General features: G+C 51.3%; 2 protein-coding genes across 2 annotated transcripts in view; one reads left to right on the forward strand and one right to left on the reverse strand.

Annotated features, from left to right (window-relative positions):
- Window positions 1–27,618, forward strand: part of LOC144116085 (putative pre-mRNA-splicing factor ATP-dependent RNA helicase mog-4) — a 133,895-nt gene that overhangs the window by 14,443 nt on the left and 91,834 nt on the right. The window contains exon 8 of the mRNA XM_077650747.1: window positions 6,294–6,435. Within this exon, the coding sequence (XP_077506873.1) occupies window positions 6,294–6,435 (142 nt within the window). The remainder of the gene's footprint in view (window positions 1–6,293; window positions 6,436–27,618) is intronic.
- LOC144116086 (zinc finger protein hangover-like) lies at window positions 19,844–24,324 on the reverse strand. Its single transcript, XM_077650748.1, has 2 exons — window positions 24,166–24,324; window positions 19,844–20,213 (listed from the first exon to the last, which is right to left on the reverse strand). The coding sequence occupies exons 1-2, from the start codon at window positions 24,200–24,202 to the stop codon at window positions 19,930–19,932; spliced, it is 321 nt and encodes a 106-aa protein (XP_077506874.1). The 5' UTR covers window positions 24,203–24,324; the 3' UTR covers window positions 19,844–19,929.

Raw genomic sequence — 27,618 nt, forward strand, 5'->3', positions numbered from 1 at the left:
CACAGCAAAACTGCTCTAAAATAGTCAGGCTTTCACAAGTGCAATGCAGCAGCAGTTGAGCCTCCTCACAAGCAGTGGCATCCATGTTAGGAGGCTTCACCACACTAACAGCAAGCAGCTCGTGATGAGTGCATGCAGTTTCAGTGCACAATGAGGGGAATGCATATTTGCAGCGGAACGACGAGACGCCTTCTAAAAAGAAAAAAAAAAGAACGGCTGAACTAGGCAACAGCCCCGTTAAACAATCTGTGTGAGCACGGCAACAACAGCAGCGGCTCCTTCATGCTGACGCTTCCTACGCTGTCGCTCCAGCACAACCCTCCTAGCACAAACCTCGTCTAAAACGGCAGTTGCAGAAGTTGAAGCCTCACCCTTTAAGTGCTGTCGCCGCCTCTGTTCTTGCTCCTGCGAAGTCTTCATTGCTCGCCGTTCCTTGGTCTGCTACACCGCCGATCCGTTTCTTGCTTGGCGGTGGTTAACACGGGGTTTTGTCAACAGTGAGCCTTGCGAGCGCGACGAGTGTCCTTTTCATTTATTTTGTATTGTCTTCAAGCCCATCTCTCTTTCGTTTATCTTTCTCTAAAGAGGACTTCATTTCTGTGGTCACCTCCAGAGGCAGTCTTGGCTAGCTCTCTCTCACCTAGCACCGAGCTGCAGCTGCTTGGGGGTAGGAGAAGCACGGAACCAATTAGACTGGCTCATGTGGCTGATGCCCTTCGCTGCTGTGATAATGAGTGGCAGGCAGCATTACTGCACGCACTTTAAAATCAGGTCTCTTTGCAGTGGCGCCCTTTCATTTTCTCCCCTTCTTGTCTCCTTGCTTCTCACTTGTTTCTGTCCGGGCCAGCATTTTTAATCTCTCCTTTCAATCTCTCTGTCGACATGTTCTCCTGCTGCTTCTTCCCTTCTTTGTCCCCCTCCATTCGTTACCTGATCTTTCTCTCCTGGCTGCTTCGATCGGTGACTCTGGACGGGCTTGATCTGCATGACAGCACGAGGTGGGCTCCGTACAATGGCGCATGCCACAAAAAACACCAGCGACGCGCTAAACCGAAACAGTGCGCAGATGAGCTTGGCTTGCTGATACATGGCTGATGGCCAGGGCTGGGTATGATACTTCAAAAATTCTAAGGACGATTATGATTCTCTGTAATGCGGAATTTGAGCACAGCTCTTTCAGAGTCTCAGGCACTGTAGGCTCATTGTTTTGCTTTGCTGGGTCATCGGCACGTCTGGCAACGACAGTTTGATAGTAGTAGTAGTTGAAGACAACGATGTGCAATGCACAGTATGTGACAATGTGCATATTAGTTTGATAGCAGTATTAGTAGAAGAACTCGATGATGTGCAGTGTACAGCGCGAGAGTGTGTTGCAGTTTAACATGAGGCGTGATCGGATAAGGTGTTAGCCTAGTGCTCTCAGTCTGTATACGCTCATTGTTTTGCTTTACTGGGTTGTCGGCACGTCTGGCGATGATATTAGTTCGATAGTAGTATTAGTTGATGAAGACGACAACGTGCAGTGCACAGTGCGCGAGAATGCGTATATTTGTCTTATAGCAGCATTAGTTGAAGAAGACGACAATGTGCACAGCATAGCAGGAGAGTGTGTTGGAAGTTTAACGCAAGCCATGGTTGGCTGTGATTATAGCATAGTGTTCTTGTGCAGTGGCCAGCGAAGCTGACCTGTTCGTGGTGCCGTGGGTTCGAATCTCAGTCGCGGCACTTTTTATTTTTATTTATTTATTCATTTATGGCTTAGCTCGATTATACCGACAGCGGCGACGTGGCTCAACCCACAAATGAGCGCTTCAGAGCTGCACTCTAAAAAGTATCTTCTATGCCGACGCCTGATACCCTAAAAAATTGTATTTCCGATACCGATACAAGCAGTGATGGCACCGTTCCGCCAAATGTGCAATACTGCATGAAACCAGATAAGCTGTGCTAGCCTGAAAAAAATTGGGAAAATTGCACCAAACTGCTCCAAACTCACTGTTTTCAAATTGGGCGGCATTATGTGCAAAAGATCAAGGTCTGTTGAGGCACATTACAACCAACATTCAAATTCAATTCAGTTCGTTTTGAGAGGAGGAGACTGGACTAAAGGCTGTGACAACGGCTTGACATAGGTCCAGGCTCCTTACAAGTTTGTTTCGCACAGGTGCGGCTATCGTAATATTGCTTTACGGGTGAGATGAGCGCAAATATTATAACCACATGTGACAATCATAGAGCATACCGCAGTTATTGAAATTAAATACAGGAAAAAAAATGAACAAAACAGCATTGGTCACCAAGCAATAAACAACACATGAACATCAAAGTATATTACGCACATTACATAGGCAAATGTGAAGGAAACGATTTAATTGCAGATTTGGATTTACCGAACGCATCAAAGATGCTGCTTCCAACCGATTTAGCAAAGCAGAGAGGGTGTACGATAAAGATTGCTTGCAATAGTTCACCCGTAGTGTGGGCATGTTCCATGTTTCTAACACTCCGAGCTTAAGGCTTTCCCTGGGAAGCAAGGATCAGGCCACTGAATTTATGAGCACTGTGAAAACACTACTATTTACTTTCGCGTGAGATGATTAATCTCAGGACCTTGTGCATATGCTTTGCTATAAAAGAAATAAAAATGCTTTAGCTGTACTATGTTTTTTTTACTTTCATATTGTACTAGAATTGGCCACCACGGTGACTCAGTGGCTGTGGTGCCCGGCTGCTGACCCAAAAGACTCGGGTTCGATCCCGGCTACAGCGGTCCCATTTCAATGGAGGCGAAATGCTAGAGGTCAGAGCACTGTGCGATTTCAGTGCGCATTAAAGAACCCCAGGTGGTCGAAATTATCCATAGCCCTCAACTATGGCATCCGTCATAGCCTGAGCCACTTCGGAAGTTAAGCCCCATACAACAACAACAACAGCAAATTCAAATTTAGCTTATTTCTGTCAAAAACAGTGGAGGGGGCTCAAACAAAAAGTGAAGCAAGTTCACTTCATTGTGCTCAAGCCCCCCTTTTCATGGCATCTAGCAATGGCGAAATTCTATTCTAACAGTATGTACATTTATATTTTACAGAACACAGCAAGAAGTAAAAATTGTACACTCAGAACCAAGTAAAATAAGTTACATAATCAACAGATCTGCTGTTGCCTGATCCTCACCAGCTGCTTTCTTCCTTTGCATTGCTCCTAAGGCTTTCTTTACTCCGTCTTTCGTTACTGGTGGGATGTCCCATTGCTGTGCACTACTGCTTCTCTCGTTAATGTCCTGTTTACATTGGCTACTGTATAGATTTGTGTAGAACTCTTCAGCTACTTTAACTATCTTATCTATATTGCTAATGACATTGCCCTCTTTGTCTCAATGCATACATCCGGTATGCGCTCCACCAAATTATTATTCTTCTAGCTATTTCCCTCTTATGATCCGGATCAGCTGTCACTACGAGCCCTAAGTAGACGTATTCCCTTACCACTTCCAGCACCTCGGTACCATGTGGTGCTTTGCTGCCGTGCATGTCTGAAAGCAGCAACACACCACACTGGGTCACCTCTGGCCAAAACTTTTGCTGAGGTGCCAGAGCGGTTAAGGGATTTTTGTTACTCTCATCAGTTGTGGAGCTCAGCCTGCTGATGCTTGCGTGAAGGCCACAGGGCCAGCATTTTGGAATTTCTTTTTAGTGCAGAAAGACACGGCAGGAAGGAACAAACTTGACAGGACAGGATAGCGCTCTGTCCTGTGAAGTTTGTTTCTGCCCTGTCCTGTCAAGTTCGTCCCTTCCTGTCGTGTCTTTCTTGTGGTGAACAAACTTGACAGGACAGGATAGTGCTCTGTCCTGTCAAGTTCGTTCCTGCAAAAGCATTCTCGCAGTATTTTGTCACAGTTCATTTCCTGACGCCAGCCGCTGCAGTGGCTCAGTGGTTTGGTGCTCAGCTGCTGACCCAAAAGGGTTGCATTTCTATGGAGGCGAAATTCTAGAGGCCCGTGTACTGTGTGATACCTGTGCATGTTAAAGAACCCCAGGTGCTCACAATCATCCGGAGCACTCCGCCGCAGTGTTCAGAGTCGCTTTGGGACATTAAACCCCATAAAACAAACATTCTTTTCTTGATGCATCCTTTTGCCCCTCTGCCATTGGCAGCTGCTGCCTGTGACGTCACATCTGGTGGCCAACAGACAGTTTAATTCAACTGCTCAGCAAAGTAGGACCTCATGTATCAAACCCGTCCAAAATATTTTTAACAAACACATGCAATTCTTGCTGTATATGTATTGAACACGGTTGGCTATATCCAACTTCCCAGTGCCAGGCAGTAAGCTTTGCCAGACTACACAAATCACTCGTGGTGGTGCGGTCAACTCGCGTTTGCACTTCTCCCACCCTTCGACAGCACCCCGGAAGCAATGGCATGGATGGTTCTAGCCTTGCAGCAAGGTTGTCATGGCTGTCACGGGACACCACTGTAATGTGAGGAAGCCACCCTAGCTGGCGTGCGGCCACTTTGTGCTTGTGGTGCTGTACAGATAAGCCAACTTAACCGATGCTCAATTTTTTCGTGGTCTTCAAAATGGTGCTAAAGCTAGTAATGGTCACCTGAGTTGACGTCCCTTTTCCAACTAAATTTGCGCTGCTCTTGCATGTGTCGATGGGGAAATTTTATTTTACAAATTTCAGCTGTATCAAATTGTTTTGTGATTTTTTGCCTATTCGCTATAACAAGGTTTAACTGTAATGCAGCAGCAAAAGAATCCTTACAAGACTGAACCCCTGAGTTACTTTTACAGCCTAATTTTGTGCTTTAAAGATTGTAATAAAAAGAGCAATGTGTACTTATTTATATATTACTTCTGAGATATTATAGACATGCCTTATTTAGTGCCAGTACTGAATCCTTGGTTAGCTATAAAATAATATATAACCATGAAAAGTGCTCATTTTTTTCTGCACAGCCTTTTTCAGTGTTGCAGGGCCCTGAAATACTTCCTCACCTGTGGCAGGGCATGATGGTCATAATGTTTTTTGTGTGCAAACTTTACGAAGACAAAGAAAGGAGATACAGAATTTGCTGCTGAGCTTTCTGGCCCAATTAAAACTCATTTGAAGCAGAAATGAATGGAAAGTAATTATTTTAATTAATAATTTTCTAACCGCCGCACCTAGCTGCTGCCTGTGAAAGCTCACCCAATACGAGATGTGACGTCACCCCTTACTCTACGTAAGATATCGCAAGCACAGACCGCATTGAAAGTGGACACGTTTGATGTGCTTTTGCTTTGTCGTACTGTCTCTTTTGTTCGGCTTCCTCATTTCCGTGGCCCCCGTGCACAGCAACCCGCGATCTCAGCTGACGCCAAACGAGAAGAACAGAATTTCGCAGAGGTGGTATTGGTAGCGCCATGTCACGCCTGTTAGCGGAACAAGCGCTGTCACCTTCTGGGCAGGCAATGCTTCGCCTGGTCCACAGAAACCACATTGACATCTGGTTTCCATGCAGGATGCCGCACTTTGAGAGTCACCGCGCATTGATGCAATGTTCAGCATGAATGCTTGTAAACACGGCACGAGACTAGGAATCCTCAGCTGCGCACTGCCAGCCAGCTTGCCTACGGTGCTGCTGAGGGTAGGCTTGACATCATGTCCGTCAGCTCGTAGCCAGGAACTCGCTGAGTGCAGCCCAGCAGCCACTCAGGAAACATTAAAAATGCAGCCATCCGCTCAAAAGTAACCAGAATGATGTCTGTACCTCTTGAAGAAACCAAATAGGTCCTTCACCCTGACCACTAATTTGACTCGGCCAGAGGGCAAGATCACGAGAGTGGCAGAGGCCATGCAAGCATACTGAGGCACATGACTCAATTGGTAGCCAGCTCACAGGTTCCAGCAAAGAAAGAAAATATACTGGGTGGAGCATTGCAAGAGTCTACAGTGTTAGCATAGACATGGCAGTGACGAAAGGGGTCACCGGGGGGATATTTTTGAGCTTGAGCTATTAGTGATTACTAATGCACCAGGAAGAGGCCGCGGTGTCTGGGGTGACCCTGGTTTCACTTGTGCACTTGCTGTCTTGCTCCTATTGAAGTGCTTTTACTTTGTGGTGCTGCCAGCGCAAGTATTTTCTACTTGATCAAGGCGATGGATTTTTTTAGAAAGAATTTATCTTTGTTGCTAATATTCCCGCCGTTATTTCTGGGCTGGACTCCAGTCTCTTGAGATGGCGCTGTGGCCAGCGCTGCTCACGGGGGGGGGGGGGGGGGGGGGATGGCTGTGTGCTTTCTGCAGCGTGATCATAGTGGACGAGGCACACGAGCGCACACTCCACACAGACATCCTGTTTGGTCTGGTCAAGGACATTTCACGATTCCGAGCAGACCTCAAGCTGCTCATCTCTTCGGCCACCCTGGATGCTGAAAAGTTCTCGGAGGTGAGTTTTCTGTCAGCCTTCTTGGCCGAAGCCTCTGAAGAAGTGAGAAGGAAAGAGCGGGCCTGCTGAGGGCTGCTCTCCTCGGCTAGAGGGATGTAATGTACAAGATCGGATACCATACCATCATTAACACCAATGCTGATACTGTACTGAGCGATTCTAAATTCACCATACACAATTATGCGAGGGGTAGGATTTCTCAGCCAGCAATGAATATATTGGGTCAAACAAAAAACTGGGTCCCGGCTCACTCGGGGAACCCTGGTAACGAAGCGGCGCACATCAAAGCCTGAGTATTCGTCAGCCGAGCAGGGGACTCGGTAGTTACTGAGTTTCTCGAAGGACAGCCTAGCATCATATCATGACATTACTAATATTTTTAAACTAGAAAGAAGGATCTTCCCCTCTCTAGACAAAACCTTAAATAAGGAGCAGGAGACCACGTGGAGGCAACTCTCCAGACACGATCCTTCATGACTCCTTACTGTCAAAATTCTGTCCTGGGGCTTGATTACGCAACTGTCACAAATTTCGTCAAAAGTTATTGACAGTGACGTCAAAATGACGAAACGAAGAGACGTCACCGCTTGATGCAACGAGGAATCAGCCAATTACAGCAAGACGACGCCCTGAGAGCACTGATTTGCACGACGAGGGGCCTTTGCTAAATTTTTGTAAAAAGACTTAAGAAATATGCAGCGATCAAAATAACTAATATTTTATTTTGCCACAACATTGCATTTAATGTTAGAAAATTTTAAGCAAAACAAAAAGCGTTTGATATTGTGCTATTAAATTTGCTGGTGGGTAACTTTCAGTCCCGTGGGGCTGCACTGACAGCGGTACAACGTCAAGCCGTTTTGCACAAAAGCAACCGATTCCACGCCGTGTTGTTGTTTTTTTTACGCGGCGCCAGATATCAAGCTACTGTGCGGTTGACCTAAGTGCGCAGAAAAATGTGAACGAATCCAGTGAAAGCTACGTGCCTGCCGAGCGAACTTGCAAAGAGCGCACGGAACGAAATCGACGAAGACAACTTGTTGAAGTCTGTTTTTCGGCTCTTTCGATCAATGACAAAAATGCCAAAAGGTAAAGTGGTGCAGTATGTGACGAGTTGTTTGTTTCTTTTCCCTTGGGAAACAGAAGACGACCACAAAGCGCCATTTGCTCGGAAAAATAAAGTGCTTTGCCAGCATAAGCGTGTCTTATTTATATGTAGCTGTGTGTCACAGAGGTTACGACGGAACCCACCCCTTCTGCGCACTAATTTTACAAATTGCCTCCAACACCCGCTGTACGCATTTGCTTTACGAATTGGAAAAACAGCGCAATCAAAGACGAGACACAAGAGAAGCACAAAACACCAGCGCTGACTAACAACCAAATGGTTTATTGCTACAGGTGAGGCAGCATATAAATGAAATGGCACGAGTAACAACACAAAATAAGCATGAGAGAAAGATACCGCACAACCACACAACTTGACTAAAAAAGGGGGACGTCACTGATTAAGATACGCAAGTTCCTTTGATAGTAGATTTATCGATGGGCTGCTGATAGAGGTGTTACCGAGCTTTCTGATATGGAAAACCTCCGAAATGAGCCTTGTGGTCTCATCTTTATAACGGGCGATGATAGTGGTCCTATTGAGGTGCGCTTCGCAATCATCACACTCGGCACAGTGCACAGCAAGATGGTTTCTGCGAGACTTGTTCTCTATATCTTTTGCATGTTCACGCAGTCTATCATTGATGCATCGTCCCGTCTCACCGATGTAGAAACTGCCACAAGAGGTCGGGATCTTGTAAACGACACCAACACGACACTGAACGAACTTCCGCTTATGCTTCTTCTGGCAGCCTTTTCTGCTTCTATCCTCATTAACTCGCTTGCACAATCCGCTAAGTTTATTCCTGGCTGAAAAAACCAGCCTAATGCCTCCTTTGCTCACTATCTTCTTTAGATTGTGCGAAACTTTGTGCACATACGGGATGCACACTGTTCTTTTTCTTTCTGCCAGACCCTGTTACGTCTCGCCTACGACGCGCGGTATAGCCGGCGCGGATGCAACGGACGCCGCGGCTTCGTTCAAAGTGGCGGTCATTTTGGGCCCGTTCATCGCTGCCGCAACGCCTCCCGCCAAGCGCGTCCAGGCAGGTTTCAGTGCCACGTGTCGTCGTGCGTGCGTGTGTGTGTGTGTGCATGTTGGTGCCCACGCTTGTCAAAGCGCGGCAGCCGGGGAGAGGAGCTCCCCAACTGGGAGGCGAGGAGGTCTGACCGGCGCCGGCCCGGCGGACGCGCCCGTCACGTCTGGACATGTTCAAGCGTCGCCGTATCGGACGCCTCTTCCCAAGCCGTTCCTTCTTGCCCTCGACTCCGTGGGTATAAAGGGAGCTGCCCCGGACGCCAAGGAGAGACTTCGATTTCTTCCTCCGAGTAACGTGGTCGCCCTGACCGGCTGCTCTTTTGCGATGCCAGAATAAACAAGTTGTTCTGTTGCCAGTCGACTCATCCTTTGCCGGGACCTTCGGATGTTTCCAGCTTTGCCCCAGGCCACCAGGCCAACGCTACCCTTGGGGCTTGCAACCCATTTGCAACAACCCGCATCGGTGCCCTTGATCTTTCGCAGTCTAAATTCTGCAAGCAGGGACTCAGCAACATTTGACACCATCTTCGTGGGGTATCCTGCTGCAGATAGCCTGTTCACCTGTGCGTGGAAACTGCCTTTTGTCTGATGCAGACATGATCTTTGCAGTGCGGCTCTTAGGCATGCCTTAGCGATACCGCGCTTAACAATCTTCGAGTGAGCTGACCGGAAAGGGAGAAGGCTCTTCCTGGACCGCGGCGAGTATGCCCAACAAATATGGTTGTTAGAAATTGTCAGAAATTGTCAGAAAAGGCTGCCAGAAGAAGCATAAGCGGAAGTTCGTTCAGTGTCGTGTTGGTGTCGTTTACAAGATCCCGACCTCTTGTGGCAGTTTCTACATCGGTGAGACGGGACGATGCATCAATGATAGACTGCGTGAACATGCAAAAGATATAGAGAACAAGTCTCGCAGAAATCATCTTGCTGTGCACTGTGCTGAGTGTGATGATTGCGAAACGCACCTCAATAGGACCACTATCATCGCCCGTTATAAAGATGAGACCACAAGGCTCATTTCGGAGGCTTTCCATATCAGAAAGCTCGGTAACACCTGTATCAGCAGCCCATCGATAAATCTACTATCAAAGGAACTTGCGTATCTTAATCAGTGACGTCCCCCTTTTTTAGTCAAGTTGTGTGGTTGTGCGGTATCTTTCTCTCATGCTTATTTTGTGTTGTTACTCGTGCCATTTCATTTATATGCTGCCTCACCTGTAGCAATAAACCATTTGGTTGTTAGTCAGCGCTGGTGTTTTGTGCTTCTCTTGTGTCTCGTCTTTGATTGCGCTGTTTTTCCAATTCGTAAAACATGTACCAACCAGCCCGTATTTGCCCTCTTCTGGAACGCATTTGCTCACTGTTGGTTGTGCGATACAGACGTACGCTTCATTACCAACGGCAGCTTGAAAGTCGCCGGTAGCAAAGAACCGCAGTGCACATAGCGCCTGCCGTCGCACCGGCAGCGCGCTCGCACTTGCACCTCCCAGTTCATCGGCAACTTCATCGCATAGCCACTCCACAGTCTGCCTCTCCAGTCGAAAAAGGTGTTGAAACAGCTTATCCGGCAAGTCAAACGCGTCTTCGTGCGCACTCCTTCGCCGTTGCTCGCGCCACCGCTGCCACCTCAGTCGTATCGCTGCATACACCGCCGCCATTTTCTGTCAAAAACGCAACGGTCAAATTGACGGCCTCAAAACTGTGACAAAATCTGTCAAATAGCGGCTGCATAATTAGGTATGCAATGTCACCACTTCTGCCACATCCGTTTCGTAATCTGCAGCCACCCATGGTGCAAGAAAGCATAATGGCCGCCGGCCACGACCGACCATTAGGAACGAGGCTTATTGACACCTTTTTGACAAGTTTTTGACAATTTTCCTAATTGACAGTTGCGTAATCTGGCCCCTGGTGATTATAAGCCGGAATGTACACTATGTGGCGAAATAGCCACTTATGATCACATATTGCAGAATTGTAATGAGGAGCCGCCACTGGAATCTCTAATAGAAGTTCCTACTCTCGAGCAATGGGAGGCCGTGTTGGTCAGCTCCGACCTAGGCGTTCAAACTGTGGGTTTCTCAGTAGGCACAGGCCACTACCCACCGCGGGTTCGAGCTTCGCGCGAGCCAAGGGCCCCGTTCAGCCGTCACCACACGCACCCTGGGGCACCGCTGCGGCGGCGTTCAACCTCTGCAGAGAGGAGAGCGGCTCGCCGCAAGAAACAGGCCTCCAAGTTCACAAAGGAGACGTTTATTGACGCCGTCCTCCAGCGGTACATACACACACTCAACAGTCACCCCGTCCCGGGGCGCGCTCAGAGCAAGGCTCCGGTGCGCACTCGTGGCAACAAGAGAAATGCGTGCCGCTAGCACGCCGCTGCAGGAGATTGTCCCTGCGGCAGTGCTCTGATCTCTCTTGTGTCGGCCGTTGGGCCGTTTGCGAGAGAGAGTGGGCAGTCAACGCAAGGTGCGCCTGTCAGAGGTCGTTGGACCCCTGGACAGGCTCAAGCCGCGGCGGATCGAGGACCCACGCTGGCGAGCTCGAGTATGAACTGGTCCGAACGGCAGAGGCCGGCCCGGACGAACAGTAACGTACGCACCTTACGCTGTCTCGGAGGGGTCTCTCTCTCTGGGCCCCGCTCGGACGGTCGCGCACCGCGTGACCACCCCAAACGGGTCCCGAATTCCCGCCAAAAGTCACCAATGGCGAAGGCCCTTGAGAAGCCGGGGGCGGAGCTGCGGCCGAATGACAGCGATTAGCCACCAGCCGTCTCTACGCCGCCCGAGGCGGGAGAAAAGGAAAGAGGGCGACGCGGGATGCCGCGCAGACGCCACGGCGGGAATCTAGCAGGCTTCCCACATCCTCCTCTCCTTAAATGCCCTCCTACCCATCGGCGAAAGCATGCGGCAAAATAAAAAAATTAAAAAATTAATCCATATAAAACTACCACACTTCAGTTCCAGCCATAAACTCAAAAGACAAACAAACAAGAACAGAAAACAAACAACACTTGCAACACCAAACTAACTACACTGTACACGAGGCCAGCTGACAGGTGGCCTGCAGCCTCATAATGTTCGGTGGCGCGGCCCATTGGGCCTGTCGGCGGCCAACTCACGCCTTTGCTGCCTTCAGGATCCCGGTGGACGATTTATTGACGGTGGTCCCATGTCCTCCACAAGGTCATCAAAGTTGAGCATGAGGACGTTGACGACGCTCGACGATCCCGAAGAGGACCCACACGGGAAAGGGTGCTGTCCTTCCTGCCCCCCTCTCGGCGTTGCCTTTGATCTTGGGAACACGCACATAATCCCAGGCACGCACCGGCACAGAAGCGGACATTCATCACTGAACGACCCGCTTGTCGGAATCGTCCCGAGGCGCCGTGGCAGGGGTCAAAGGACACACAGACGCACTCTTCACACAAAAACCATGCCGCGAGACACTCGCTCCTTAACGAGCAAACCACTCCCCAGCCGGAAGGGGAGACTTTCGCCGACCCCTCCGCGAACCAGCCGGTCACGTGTTCGCGAGGAAGGCCACACCCGTGGGGTCAGAACGTAAATGAAAAGAAGGCGCGCTGTACAAAAGAAGGCCATCTCTGCGCTACAAGAAAAGTGCAATCGCGAGTAGGCTGAACTTTACATATGTACAAGTCTGGTTTAAAAAAACTGAACGCCAACGCAAACGTCTATTACATATGTACAGATCTCGGAACGTTAGAAGAAAAAACGAATAAACTGGAAACAAAAACATGCTACAGACTGACTAAAACAAACAAACGACTAAATAACTGCACAAAGCTGGAACTGAGCATGCGGCAAACAAAAAAAAAAGAAACCGCCGTGCTTCACCTGGGGTAGGGCCCGACGAGAAAGCTCGCCAGCTAGCTGAGGCTGCGTGCCTTCGGTTGCGGGAGAGTCCGCCATCCGGCATCAATCACATTGGTGACCTTCGCCTCAGATTGTACCGGTGCTCGGTACGGTTGCGTTCCGCAGCACCAGTTGTGCCTTTGCGCTTGCTTGTGATACCAATGGGTACCGACGCAAACTCGTCAGACCGTGACGCATAGGCCTTCAGGTCTGCGATGTGGGCACGGCTGGTTTTCCCCGTAAGGGGATCCTCCAACAGGTACGCGAGCGGCGACCAGACTCTGACCACTCGGTACGGACCAAGCCACTTAGGAGCGAGCGAGGCTGAGAACCCCTTGCTCGCATCACTAAGAACGTGGTTGCGCTTCAGGACAAGATAGCCCGCCTGAAAAGTCAGGCTGCGGTGCTTGCGGTCATACTGAGCCTTCTGTTGGGCTCTGGCTGCCGCCAAACTCTGCCTTGCTCTGTTGAGAGCCCGGCCAAGCCGGTCCCGAAGCATCGACGCATAAGCAGAGCAGTCTGCCCGCGTCTGCTCATTTCCGAGCTGGCTCTGCACGACGTTTGACATCGGATTCGCCAGCTCCCTCCCGAAATTGAGGAAGGCAGGAGAGAAACCAGTTGAGCAATTCTCAGCTGTTCGAATGGCGAACGCAAATTCGCTCAAGTGGTCTGCCCAGTCCTTTTGACACCCGGCAAAGGCCGCCAGCATTGGCTTGAGCGTTCGGTTGATTCGCTCGGTCAAGTTGGACTAGGGATGGTAGGGTGAAGTGGTGTAGTGCTCGATTCCGAGGGAACGGCACGTGTTACCGAACACCCGAGCGGTGAAATAGGACGCATTGTCCGTGATCAGTCTTTCCGGAAAGCCGAACCGACAGAACACTTCCTGGAGTTTATCCAGCACCGCTCGTGCTGACACTTTCCGAAGTGGGTACAACTCGACCCATTTGGAAAAATGGTCAGCTACTACCATCAGGTGAACGAACCCCTGCTTACTCCTTGGGAAAGGCCCCATCAGATCGCAGGTGGCTATCTGCCACGGACGCACACTGTCAATTGGTTTCATCATTCCGGGCGGCTTGCCGCCCCTTGACTTCACCGCTTGACAGACATGGCAGGAACGGCAATAGCGGAAAATGTCACGCTTCATGCCGGGCCACGTCACCGATTGACTCAGTTTTGCAAAAACTTTGGAGCCACTCAGGTGACCGACCGGCCAGTGGTTCGTCATGAGAAAATCGCAACAGTGCGCCTCTCAGACTTTTGGGGATAGCCACCTTGAACGGGTCAATGGACTCATCATCGGTGGCTATGTATTTCAGCACGAGCCCGTCATGGTCCAGCAAATATGAATCCCCCGGGGCTCGCCGCGACACACGCTGGCTTTCACCCCCTGCGCCCGCTACAATACAAGTAGCGTCCCGGCGCTCCGTCTCCCTGAGACCGTCGCTCATATCGCGACACATGGAGTCATTTTGCTGGGCTTTCAGCAGCTCTTTCCGGCTGAAAACGATTCCAGTTACCCCAGAGGGGGGCCTGGTCTCGTCCCCCTTCAGCTTTGCAGCCAAAATTTCCGCTCGCGACGGCGTCTCCGAGGCGCTCACGCGGAGCTCTGCCTCTCGCCCGCTTTGCGAAGCGCTGCTTGCCTGGTTAGCGGAATGGGTTAGCCCGTTTGCGGGCTCCCCCTCCTTGCTGCCCGGCGGCTCGTCCGCTTTTTCGCCCGCTCCGCCTGCTGGCGTCAAGGCGCCGCTGGCGAGTGGGGCACGGGATAGTGCGTCAGCTACCACGTTCGTGCTCCCCTTTCGATACTGCACCGAAAAGTCGTAATGCTGTATCAGGAGAGCCCAGCGCGCCAGCCGACCCGCAGGCTCGCGGAGCCGCATCAGCCAACTGAGCGCACTGTGGTCTGTCTGCACCACGAATTGCGTTCCGTCAAGGTAGACGTCGAACTTCCGCAGTGCAAACACGATGGCGAGGCACTCCTTCTCGGTGACGGAATAATTCCTCTCCGAGGGCAGCAAGGAGCGGCTGGCAAAGGCCAGCGGCTGCAGCACGCCATCGAAATCCTGCAGGAGAACTGCTCCTAAACCCAGATCGCTCGCGTCAGTCTGGACTACGAACTGTCTGGTCAGGTCGGGTAGCCTGAGCTGCGCTGTCTCGGCAATGGCACTAGACAGGAGGCGAAAGGATCGCTCTTGCTCGGGCCCCCATCGCCACGCGGCAGTCTTTCCCAAGAGCTTGGTCAAGGGTGCCTGCACGCGGGCACAGGACGGGATGAACGACTGATAGAAATTGGCCATGCCCAGAAAACGGCGGAGGCCGCGTATGTCCTTGGGCACGGGAAACTCGAGTATGGCTCGGAGTTTGTCCGCATCGGGCTCAATGGAGCCCTCGCCCAGCGTGAACCCTAGCAACTGAACTCGGGTCCACGCTATTTGGGCTTTCGCAGGATTCAAAGTCATCCCAGCAGCCCGTACCCTCGCGAGCACGTCGGCAATGCGGCCTAAGTGCTCATCGAAGGTTCGTGAATAAATCACGATATCGTCCAGGTAGCACATGGCGTGAGACCATTTCGCTTCCCCTAGGACGCGGTCCATGAGCCTCTGAAAAGTCGCAGGACCATTGCAGAGACCGAAGGGCATGCGAGTGAACTCAAACAGCCCTCTGTGGCACGTGAAAGCGGTCTTAGACCGGTCAGCGTCCGCCATCTGGACCTCACTCCAATTTTTCTGGCTGAATTATTAGCAGTAATCTTAGCCTTACGAAAATTAGAATCTACCGTTTCCCAGGTCGTGGTTATGACAGACTCTCTGTCCATTTGCTCTTCCTTATCCTCACCCACTGACTCTCGGCCATTACGCCTATTTAAGTTCCTGATTCCGCTCCATCTAAATTCGGTAAGGTTGCTTTGGGTACCAGGTCACATGGGCTTTCACTTAAATGAGGTTGCAGATTCCTTAGCAAGAGCCTCTCTCAGCGGCCCAATTGTTGCTGTCCTGCCATCGTGTGCATATACAGCTGCATTGAGGTTTCGCAGCTACACAATATTTCAGGAATTTGCTGCCTCGACTCTTACATCATCTCCCGAATATCAGCATCTCCTGCATCCTTGGAGTAGCAAAGACTGGCGCTCACGCAGACTAGAGGTCTATTTCACGCGCTTGCGTTGCCGGGTTCCCCTTCTAAATTTCTACCTTCACAGATCTGGCCTGGCAGCTTCCCCACTGTGCCCTTTTTGTGTTAAACCTGAGACAATAGATCACTTCCTGCTGTTCTGCCGCCGCTTTTCTCATTTGAGGAAGCGTCTTTTGCAAATTCCATTTCATCAACTGGGCTTGCCTATGTCTTCCGCGGTTGTTCTTTCCATTGGCGCTTCTTTGCTTGGACGAAGTGACAGGAGTGTGCGCTCTGCTGTGCAAAATTTTCTTCAAGAAACGCAGCGACTCCCATTCTAATTTCTTTTTCCCGCTCTCAGTCAGTACGACATTGCAACATTACAGGCATTGTGTACTATTATGCACATTAAGCAATTGTCCCGTCTTTGAACTCCAAGTTAACTGGACCCCTTTCCTTCCCTCTTCCAATCTATCAGACTACATACTATTGCCACTGCTTTTCCCGTCAAAACTTTCCTGTATCCAGTAATTAACCGCCTGTGTCTTGGCCACTCCCCCGTAGTGGGTATGTGCCAGCAACGTCCGAGGCCTTCCTTCCTTCCTCATCGACAGCCTTTAGTACACTGTCCAGTGCTGGGACTTTCCTCTTTGTGTAGTACATACTGTCCACTTTCAGACGGATGGCATGGACTGTGAAGCTGTCATTTTTGACTGTTCGCGAGCTTGAAATCTCGTCGCGAGGTCTTTTCTTGGGGGACGCCAAAGGCCCACACAGACGCTCCGCCTTGATTTTCGCAACGGTACGGGGAGATACTCCAATATCCTCGCTCGCAGCACTCAGTGCTTCCCGAACAGACTTCTCCGGAAAACGGGTCCTGGTACGGGAGTACACGTTTGAAACTAATTACTTGCTTGGCGTGTCTTGACAGCTTGGGTGTACGAACCTTCGAGGAAATGCGTACAGGAGAGGCGACCGCTGTGCTGGACGCCATTTTCTCAAAAGTGAAAGGGAGCCGGAAAAGTAAACACGACGGCCAGGGTTGCGGGAACCGCGAAAACGTGAAATGGGAAAAGACGACAACGCAAAATACAAAATCACAGATCTCAATCGATTCGCTCGCAATAAGAGCGTTGTCACGCTGATGACAAATGTATTATCTATGAAGCTTGCCGGCAAAGTATTTGTTATTTTTCGCTCACCACAGGCAACGCACTATTTTGTGTCGCGGATGCAGGTAGCGCAAAAAAAGAGTGCTAGCTTTGGCAGCGGTGCAAATGACGTTTGAAACGGTTTGATCATATTTAACAATTCCACAGATTAGCTGCTTAGAGTACAATGCCGTAACATAACCACGCTATCAGAGTGCAAATTTTGGGAGGTAAGGAAAAATTAAGCACAGATATACACGGAAAAGCACGAAAATACTGATAGGGAGAAAGGTGGGAGAGAAGTCGTGATAACGAAACGTAATGCACTGTAGGGGAACAGCCGGTATGAAGTCATTATCATCAGCCTGACTATACCCACTGCCGGACAAGCACCTCTCCGATATCACTTCTTTCTGCCACCCCATGCTAGCTTGCCTTCTACTGGTATTCAGTCCGTTAACCTTAACGAGCATCAGTACCTTGGATTCGTACTAAATGCCCTGCCCAAGCCCATTTTTTCTTGTAGACTTCGACTAGGATGTCATTAACCAGCGTGTGATCCCTGACCCATTCTGCCCGCTTCCGGTCTCTTAAAGCTACAAGTACGAAGTAATGAAAGGTATTTAGAAATGAATGGTGCTGCCATTGCTTACTTTAGGGAATGCGCTTCAGTGCCAAAGGGCAGAAGTCCTGGTCGCACACCAGCAAACAAACGGTTTTGTTTTCGCTTTATTCACTTCGAAAGATAATTTTACTCAAAAAATACCCCAATACAACGGTTAGATCCGAGCACACGACCTGCGAAGTTTGCGTACGGTATCAAGCAACTGAGCTAGAGCTGCGTCTGGTTCACCCCAACTTTACAGTGCTTCTGCTGCGTGTAGCCCAACCCTGATTGTGTTTGCCATCCTCTCCCCTCCCTCATCCCGTCTCACGCAAGCGCCACGTAGAACGTGATCGAACGGGAAGGGCGGGAGCTTCTTTAGCCTCTTGTTACGCTACTGAGCCCGCATGGGTAGATTGATGAACTGCTTGGACTCTGGCCACAAAACTAGTAGGGACACTGCGAATCAAAATGGCACAACTACGTCCGCACTGTAACGAAACGAAGGCTACATTCGCCCTGATTTTCGTCTCACCGCCTATAGCTTCTCGCCTCCGCGTATTTCATAACATATAATTCAGGAATACTCACTTAGGCAATGCGTTAATGCGCAGTCCTTCCTGTTGCGTTGATTCCTCCCGCACTCTGAAGTGTCCAAAGTAGATCGTCGCGGCCAATACAGATTGAAGCGCCGCTTTTTGAATACGACACATGCAAAAATTTCGCCATTGCGATTAAACGCATTATGCGCTGTCATCTGGACACTCACTGATCGAGGATAAAGCTGTTCTTTTAAAGCGAAAGCTTTACTGGCCTAGCGGCGCGAATTTCGCCGTGGGCTGCAGTTTGACCTTGAACGTCCTTGCTGCGCCTCTGCCATATCAACGTATCACGTGACTTCGCCGAGTGCTGCCCCGGGGCTCCAGAGCCGCGGAGCGGCTGCTGCCTGACCACGTGATCTAGCCGAGCAGGCGCGGATTGGCGTTTATGACATGTAGTCCGTTCCGCACACTGGATAGGTAGTGCGCCCACCCTGCCACCCTGAATAGCGGCACTTAATGGTTCATCGCGAGAGGCTGCTCACCCAATGAACGCTGCGGCCTAGTGCTGCAGTGCCGCGTGTCTGCCACATTAGGCGCTAAAGCATGCAGCCCACATCTCTTTCTCACTACCGCCACGTACCTCAAAGCGCGATTGTGCATGGCGTCCACAGGCCCAGGGAGCCAGTTACGTGCCCTTCCTTTCCACAAAATCATCGGAGTATAAAATGTCGTCAACGCCAACGAGCATAATGAAAACCGACAACTTCGCTTTGTATATCCTGGATCAGCCGAGCTAATCCACATTCATTTTTTATCCGTTTCTTTTTGCGAGAGCACGCGCCTCTGCCCAGTTGGCACATACAGAGTGATCGGCAAGTGCATTTTCATCTGCTCGCCGGTTCCTGGCGCATCTGGGCATCACGCAACGTTCCTCGCGGACCCCTGACTTGCTGATATGCAGAGACGGGCAGTCGACGCATGGAATATCCAGGTGTAGTGTATGCCATCCCATGTTTTCACTGCCCGTCTGTAGTCGCGTTTACATGAATGCGAGAGAAGTCGACTCCATTCAGCTTTTTCAAGGAATAGCAGGGTTTCAGAAGAAAGGGCGTGACTCGTCGTCTACTCCTTTCCCTGGGGTTTTTGCAATTTCCCTCGAAAATTGGACTGGAGCCGACTTCTGTCGCATTCATGTAAACGCGGCTTGTCTACATCAGTGAACTATGAATTAAGGTTACGTGATCATCGAAGTGGAATCGAGGACCATGCATAGATCAAAATGTACTTGGCTAGACTCGATATTTGTCACAAACAACATAAATTATCCAGACGACAAGGCATACGCCTAATCGCAATGACGAAAAATTTCCTCAATTCTACGCACGATGCCTTGGTCCCTACACGCCCCGTATTTAAAAACGCTTTAACAAGCCGCTCGTGGGGAGTCCGAAACATAAGTTCCCTCTCCCATCTTTTGGTCGCTGCCATCTACTTGCGTCACTTGTAGGATGCTTCACACAAACTGTGACAGCCGTGCTTCGCACACCCCTGCCGCCGACAATCGGCAGCGAAGGCGCATGCGCAATAAGCACGGCCGTCTGCTCTTTCCGCGCAGGCGCCTCATGCTGCCCATTCTTGCCGCCAGCGGAACAGGCTGCACCATCCCGACAAGAGGGGATTCCATCAGACCCTTCAAAGAGTCTGTTTGCACCTTGCCCCACTGTGTGCTTGTACTAAAGTTTGTATCCAGGCAGGTAATGAAACTGGAACTTGCATTCATCGTTACGATCGAGCATCCGGCCCGCACGTTCAAAACGCGTCAGCTATCGCTTCATAAACAGGACTCTCGCAACCTCTATTCTTCCTTCACCTGCCGAGTTTCTCATTGCCGGTTATAAATGTACGTCTCATAAATGGCACTCCGCCTTGGGCTATAAAGGAAAGCAAAGAAATGAGAGTCTGCCTACGGTAAAGGGCACACAGCGCTTTTAAATAAGTGTTTTATTAACATCCGCTTCGACAGGCGAAATAATCTCCAAACATTTCGCGGGCCTTCTCCGCGTTGCTGCTACGAGGGTCGGTTGGTCGGCTCGTTCTTCCAGCGACGTCTCCGGGAGCGGTCGTCGCCGTGGATGCGCGTGCGGTGGGCTGACAGGGTCCCCGACGAAGCGAACTGGCAGCCACAGCGGCTGCAGCGCAGAGACTCGGGCTGCTTGTGCGCCTTCCTCAGGTGGGCGACCATCTGGCGACGGCGCTTGTAGCACCTGCCGCAGAGGGGGCAGCGATGGGGACTGAGCAGCGCCAGGTCTTCGGCGTCGAGGCGAAGCGCAGACCCGCTCTTGGGGATCTTGCCTGTAAGGAAAGAAAAGATGGGGTTCCGCATGGGCCACACGAAAAGCGCTCGGAACAGGCGTCCGAACTAGGCATTGTCACAACTGCCGAAAAGGTTGCGGTGCCACCTTCGACCTGGACAGACAAAATCACGTGATTCTGGAGCGTACTTCCGAGTACCCACGAAGTGTACCAATGACGGACGTTGCCTCACCCATTTCATGACAACCACAACAGACGAGTCTCACGAGTTGTCTCGCCTGCTCATCGTACGCACCTGGCCGAGGGAAGCGAACCACATAGACAAAGCGTTCAAATATTATGTCGGGAGAACATGCTTACGTACCAATCAGGCTCAGGAATACTGCAGCAGTTCGTAGCTCCTTTTTACTAAGCCGGCTAAGGCACCGCTCGCCAGACAGTGGCGTCGGCGCAGTTAAACGTACCTGCCAGGGCAGGAACAGTACGGATTGTGCCAGTTTCCTTTCCTCGTAGCACTATTAACCCCCATCTCCCATCACGTGCCCTACAGCATGCAACATTGCGGAATATGCGCAAGCATTTCACACCGGCGCGTATGACTCGTACTTCTCAAATTTTCCACGAGTGTTTCGGCGAAAGAATGGTAAGGGGTAGAAACCAAGTGCAGGAGATTGCAAGTGACGGTACTTGAGATGTGTCGCAGCGTAGCATACTTGGGTCTACTCTGTAAATATGGCAAACTATTTCGGGGGCGCGAAAGTAGCCGCCGCAAACAGCCGCATATAGGGTTCGCAGTGTTGCAAGCTGTATACCATGGAAATGAGTACATTAGCGCACTGACCGCTAGCACTGCCACTCTGAGAGCACTGGTAAGGACTGTCGAAAGACAGATACAGAAAAATAAAAGATTGCTGGCCGTTTAGCTCTGGTTAACCCTGGTCGAAAGCGAAAAGCTTCATCTCCCTGGCTACGTTTGTCGTCGAGCAATTGGCGGCCTCCACGGCAGGCGTCGCATCGAAAAAACTGAGCGTTAGGCAGAACGCATGGCGTTTTATAATAATAACAATAATAATTGGTTTTGGGGGAAATGAAATGGCGCAGTATCGGTCTCATATATCATTGGACACCTGAACCGCGCCGTAAGGGAAGGGATAAAGGAGGGAGTGAAAGAAGAAAGAGGTGCCGTAGTGGAGGGCTCCGGAATAATTTCGACCACCTTGGGATATTTAACGTGCACTGACATCGCACAGCACACGGGCGCCTTAGCTGTGCGGTGTCAGTGCACTTTCATGACCTGCGCATACGATGTCGGCAGACGCCTTCCCGCTGGATCGAAGGTCGAGGTCAAGGTCACAGTCGAGATAGTTGTGACAGCCGCTGGTGTCGCTGCTGTAGCTGACGTCATGTGTCGAACCTGACTATCACCAGTTCTGCTCATGGTTTGACCTCTAGCTACATTCAAGGTCAAACTTGCGGCCCCGTTGACGGCACGAAAAGCTGGCGTAGTGAAGCTTTTCGCTTCAAAAACTTTAATAAAGATCAAATTAGGACCTCATATACACAGAGTGTTTCGCCTAAGGAATGGGCATTGTGAGTTCGAAGACCGCTTTTTTCGGAACAGCACTGCCAGCGGTGTAGCGCATTTGATTACAGCAAGCACGTCGAACCTAACAGGCTCGCTAATTAGTGTTCAAGTTAACTTTTTAATTATTACTGACAGACTCCTTACTTGATCAGCGTGTTGCCCACATATCTGCTTTTATAATTTCAAAAATGCAGTTATCTTCGGCGCTGTGGCTGAACAAATTTTGGCTATTTCGAAGAGATACGTGCACTGGAGGGGCACTTTTCCTGCAAGCTTTTCGAAAGCGGATGTATTCTGGCGCGACTTAGGCAAAATTTGTTGGGCCACAGCGCCGAGGGTAACTGTGTTTTCAAAATAATAAAAACATATCATTTACGATGGGCTACACGCCTCTCAATAAAAGAGACTAATAGTAATAGTTAGAAAGTGAACTATTCAGTGTTAGTTAAGCAGCTTACTATTTAACACGTTCTAGCTGAATTCTGATGCGCTGCATCACTGAGCATGCTATGAGGGAAAAAAAGCGCTCTTCTAAATCAAAAAGACTGCTTTCAAAGATTGCAGAACATATCAGAGGCCAAGTAACAAATACGGGTAGCGATGGTGACAGCAGTTCCGTAGAAAGAACCGTCGTACATTATTAATGCGGGAGCGCATATACATTTTCACGTCACCTATCCCGGAGATATTCGTCCGCCGGACAGAGCGCAGTCCCATGCACCGCCCATTTGCACACCTGGAAGAGCGCCCTTCTAGCCACACGAGCTAGCCAACAGCACCAGATGACCGACCGGGCTAGGCCGGAGTGACAGGACAGGGGGCTTAGCAGCACTCCCGGGAAGGTTCTTATCGTTATTAGTAAAGGTTTTTCTCCTCCTCACGAGATGACCAGATTGCAGCTTTTTCGCAGCGAGAGCAGCACCTGCTACGTCCTCCGAAAAACCCCGGGCGCCACGTACCGTGCACGAGCTGCCGGGTAGGACGCGCCGTCTCGGACCATCTGAGCAGTCGGGTGGGACGCGCGGTCGTTACACGCTGCCAGCACTTCTCAACGCTCTTCAGCCTGACCCAGCGTTCGCGGAAGCGCCAAGTGGCCGCTGGCTGTGAGGTGCAGCTGCACTGCAGCCATCTCGAGAACAATTCGTCGCCGTCCAAGGATACGGCGCCAGGGTCAACGGAAGGGGTGCGTCAAGATTTGTTCACGGACAAAACACGACGCCTTGGTTACGACTTATTCCTGCAATTCAGTTGCCGTGGCATAACACGGACTACACACCGAACATTTCACCGTTACCGGTCATGTTTGCTTTCGTTGCTCGTGTGCAGGAAACGATTCTGGAGCCATCCATTACACCCGCCGCGGTCAGTGGTTAGGACTCTCGGCTGCTGATCCGGAGTTCCCGGGTTCGAACCCGACCGCGGCGGCTGCGTTTTTATGGAGGAAAAACGCTGAGGCGCCCGTGTGCTCTGCGATGTCAGTGGACGTCAAAGATCCCCAGGTGGTCGAAATTATTCCGGAGCCCTCCACTACAGCACCTCTTACTTCCTTTCTTCTTTCGCTCCCTCCTTTATGCCTTCCCTTACGGAGCGGTTCAGCTGTCCGCCGATATATGAGACAGATACTGCGCCATTTCCTTTCCCCAAACACCACTTATACATAAGCCCTCCATTAAGGCACATTTCTCTTTCTTCTCTCAATACCACCTTCCTCAGAGCGTGGCTGAGGCGTCCGCATGAGATATGTGAAACAGTTAGTGCGCCATTTCCTTTCCTCAAAAACGACTAAATATGCATGTGCTTGGGACCCGACCCGCTAACTCGCCCAGCTCCAGCACGCGTTGCAGCGCTGCGTTTCAAACCGCTTTGCATTCCAGATCTTGAATGCAATCGTGCTTAGACGGCAGGCTTACGCGGTTGCACGGAGCAAGAAGATACCCGAACGCGTCGCCAAGGCCGCAGGAAAAAGCCCGGCGGACGGCACCCTGACCCGTGTGACCAAGGCGAAACGAAGCCATTTATTTAGTGCAGCCTGCAGGATCTCTCACTCGTTGCAACGCCGGTGTTACGAACCAATTCATCCCGACACCTGCACTCGGCAACCAAGTTGACTAAATACTTTTATGCCGGCGCCAAACATGCCGCGCGTAGCTCGCTCGCCGAGAAGGGCACTGTACAACCCCGATGCAATACGCGGGAGAAGTGCCTAATGAGAAGCGCGTACTAGGCCAGCGCAGCATTCGGGCACCGTGATTCGTAAGCAACGCGCATAGAGGAACCGACGTTTATTGGCATGCAAGAACTGATATAACCACGATTTGCGCGTGCGGAATTGTTGCGCCCTGTTTGCGTCGCAGCACGGTAAATTAATCGCTCACACAGAGCGTTTAAATGCAAAGGAAAACTCACCCATCTTCCCTGGCAGTCGTCGCTTGCAGTGACCCATTGACAAAAACGCAACGGCTTCGCTTTCTTCGCCTCCAGACGAAGAACGACGCCGACGAGGTCCGTGGAAGTGGCGTCGTGTGGGCGTCGCGTTCTCCTCTCGCTCTTCGCATGCCCGGGCCTGCCCGGGCACCGGGTGTTGCTATGGCAACAGCGAGGGATGGTTACAGGGTCCACGACAGCCTATTTTAACGCATACCCTGCTTATTGCCTTTAATTCCCGAAAGGTTAAATTGCAATTCCGCCAATTTTCTGTTGACGTTGTGCGGTAAATATTTTTAACACGAATTTTTTTCGTTTCTTTTGCGAACTGCTTGTTGGTCTGGCAACCACTAATTGGTGACGTCACGATCGCATACATGTCATACATGCCACGATCGTCTGCTGCGAGCTGTTGAGGTGCTTGCATGCACACCGTAGACAGCGGTCGCTCGAAAAGTATTTTCTTTTAGCCTAGCGAAATAAAATGCATTCTCCGTGTTCTTTTTTGGGAAGCCTTCAACTCAGTAGGCGAGCTGAGTGAACCTTGGGAAAGCGGACTTGCTCGTGGCGCCCACTTTCCGATTGTTGAGGAAACAAAAATCGATGCACCCCTGCTTTATTATTTACGCTTAGAAGCATGCTGTTCGTATGTTATGAGTGCGGTCTCTTTTGAGCAGTCAAGTGCTCCAGTATGTGAAAAGCGGCACGTGCCGTGCATGCTTTCGCCGATGTGCGCCGTGAAAGCCGCGGCGTTTTGTAGCTAGCTACCAAGTTCTTGTCCGCTATTCATCGCTCGATAATTAAACCAGTTTATCACAAATTGGCAATAGAGTAACCTTGAGACACGAAAGGAGCAGATAAAAGTGCCGAGTGCGACGACTTCCGCGCTGCATGTACGCGTTTGTAAGTCAAACATACATTTTCTTCGACTCATAGAACTTTTTTGCAGGAACCAAGCCGCTTGCAAAACCCTACGTGACTCGAATGCTTTCACTGTCTGCACCGATGAATAGTCGCCGCCGTCTAATGAGTGCTTCGAAATAATAGTACAGCATTTTGCTGTGCTTGCGCATTGTGCCCCAGGAGTGCGACGATTGCGACAACTGCAGCCCCGCGCTGAGGTTGTTTACATGGCTGTGCGCAAACAGTACTGCTCGTTTGTGTGGCATAGAACGCCATGTGGGTTATCCTTATCTTAAATATTACCTACTCGTCTCACTAATTGCACTCTTACTCATTTACACACCTATTCCAGCCGCGGCGGTCGAATTTCGATTGAGGCGAAATTCTAGAGGCCAGTGTACTGTTGTGCCCGTACAGCCAGCCCAGATTCCACATCTACAAGATGCACAATTTCTCCTGCGAACGCCCGGTGCTGCGCCGCAAGGGACAGTGCCGTAACGCTCGCTTGATCAAGCAAAGATGCTGCGCCGCCAGGCAGCGGCGCCCTATGGAGAAGCATCGGCAAGCGACATGTTCAAAAGTGCAGCAAATTGCTAGACAGCCAGGCGCCGGTTCCCCTTTCCCCCTGGGTGTCACCGCGCGCGGCAAACTTGAAGCGGGTGGCCGGCGCGCGCGCGCGAGATCGTCTCTGATCTTCATAGAGGGCAGTCGTGTTTTTTGTGCTCCTGTTCATCTGTCCGCTCCCGTCGCGGTGTCGAGTCCGCCTCCTCCACACCCCCGGTGTGAACGGTTGAGCGCGGCGCTCGCTCCCCGCCGCAGCGGCCTTTGCGTCATCGCGCGCTCGCCGCCTTCTTGTGCGCGCGTCCACACTGCCGTGTGTCCGCGGCCCTCGCTCGTTGTTTACATGCTTTCTTCGTTGCCCGCCGTGTGATACCTGTGCCTGCTCGTCATCGTGCGCTTCCCGTGTTCGCGCGTGCCCTGTGTGCTCGTGCGTGCGTCCTCTCTGTCGTGTGTCCGCGGCTCCCGCTCGTTGGTTTACGTGCACTCTTCCTTGCCGCGGCGTGTGACACCTGTGCCTAAGACTGTGCGTGTTCCTGCCCGCGTTCGTACGTGCATTGTGGGCTGTTACGCCGCCGGGGTTTTTGCGTGCAGTACCATGGCGCTCTGCCGTGTGCGGTTCCCCTCGCCCACAGAATAACAGTGCCGCTTCCCGCCGCCACATCATAGCATCATGGACGAGGACGCCCTCCACGTCCTAGATGTGCCCACCATCTGTGCCCGCATAAACAGCCGGCACAGGCGCGCGAACAGCGCAGGCTGTTCACGCAAGCTCATCACTGAGGCCAACAAAATCGTCCACTCCCATGCGGAGGCGCAGCGCCTCATTACCGCATTTGAGAATCCACAGCAGTTCACTGCTACGCCCGAGGCCCGCACAGATGCCTCTGCGCCCATAGAGGCTACCCCCGAAGTCCGCACTCCTGACCCTCCAGTCCTAAGGCGTTTTGATAGCCTCACACCAACTCCTGTCCTCACAGCTGGGCGTGCAAAGGCATCGTACTGGGCTCCCTACCTCCGCAGCGGTATGCCCTTCAAACGAGTTTCAAGAACGCAGCTACCCCCCTGCGCAGAACTTCCTCACGCCCAACCGCTTCGAATCCCTTCGAGCGCTCATGCCCTCGGAGGCCGACGAAGAAGACCATCTCGCCCCCCAAGAGCAGGAACCATCTACATACAACGACGGTCCTCCGGAAACCCACACTCAGGCCCCATCACAGCGACTGCCCACACAGCTTGCGCAGTCGGTACCCGTGGTGACGCCTCTGAAAATTGCAACACCGCGCTGCAATGGATGCTCCCACCACTTCCGAAGGCGAGAACCAGCTCAGTGCCAACTCTACACACAGTAGACGCCTTCTCGCAAGTTGACCTCCATCAAACGCCGTACCAGCTGCTTCCTTCACGCAAGAGGAATACACACAGCAGCCACGATGGGCTTCTTCTTCAACCCAGCGCTCTCCATCCCGCCCCCCCCGCGGCAACGTCGGAGAACCACAACTCTGCCCAAATAGCTCCAAACGGCTGGAAGCAAACGAACCAGCGCAACCGCTCCCAGAAAAAACTCGGTGCGGACCGCCGCAGGCACCTCCCGCCACCGCAGCGCGCTTTTCAGCGCCCGCACAACAACCGCGCCAACGCCAACCAGTGGAGACTGTCCTCTACTGACCCCTTGGCAAGAAAAACTTTCGTTTTCCAAAGAAGCCATCGCGGTCGAGCTATCCAAGCTCCCAGGCGTTCGTAACGTGCGAGTGAACTACTTCCGCAACGTCGTGGCAGTCGACGTAAGCCGCAACTCAGATCTCCAGCCTCTCCTCGCCATCGATAGTGTCTGTGGTGTCACTGTCCGCGCGAAAGAGGCCCGCACAAACACATGCTCCGGCGTCATTTTCGGTGTCGACAGATCCGACCCCATCGACGAGATCACAGCAAACATCGACAGCAATGCGCCCGTCATTGGATGCTCAAGGAGCG

The sequence above is a fragment of the Amblyomma americanum genome, chromosome 1 (genome assembly GCF_052857255.1).
Source record: "Amblyomma americanum isolate KBUSLIRL-KWMA chromosome 1, ASM5285725v1, whole genome shotgun sequence".
NCBI classification, from domain to species: domain Eukaryota; kingdom Metazoa; phylum Arthropoda; class Arachnida; order Ixodida; family Ixodidae; genus Amblyomma; species Amblyomma americanum.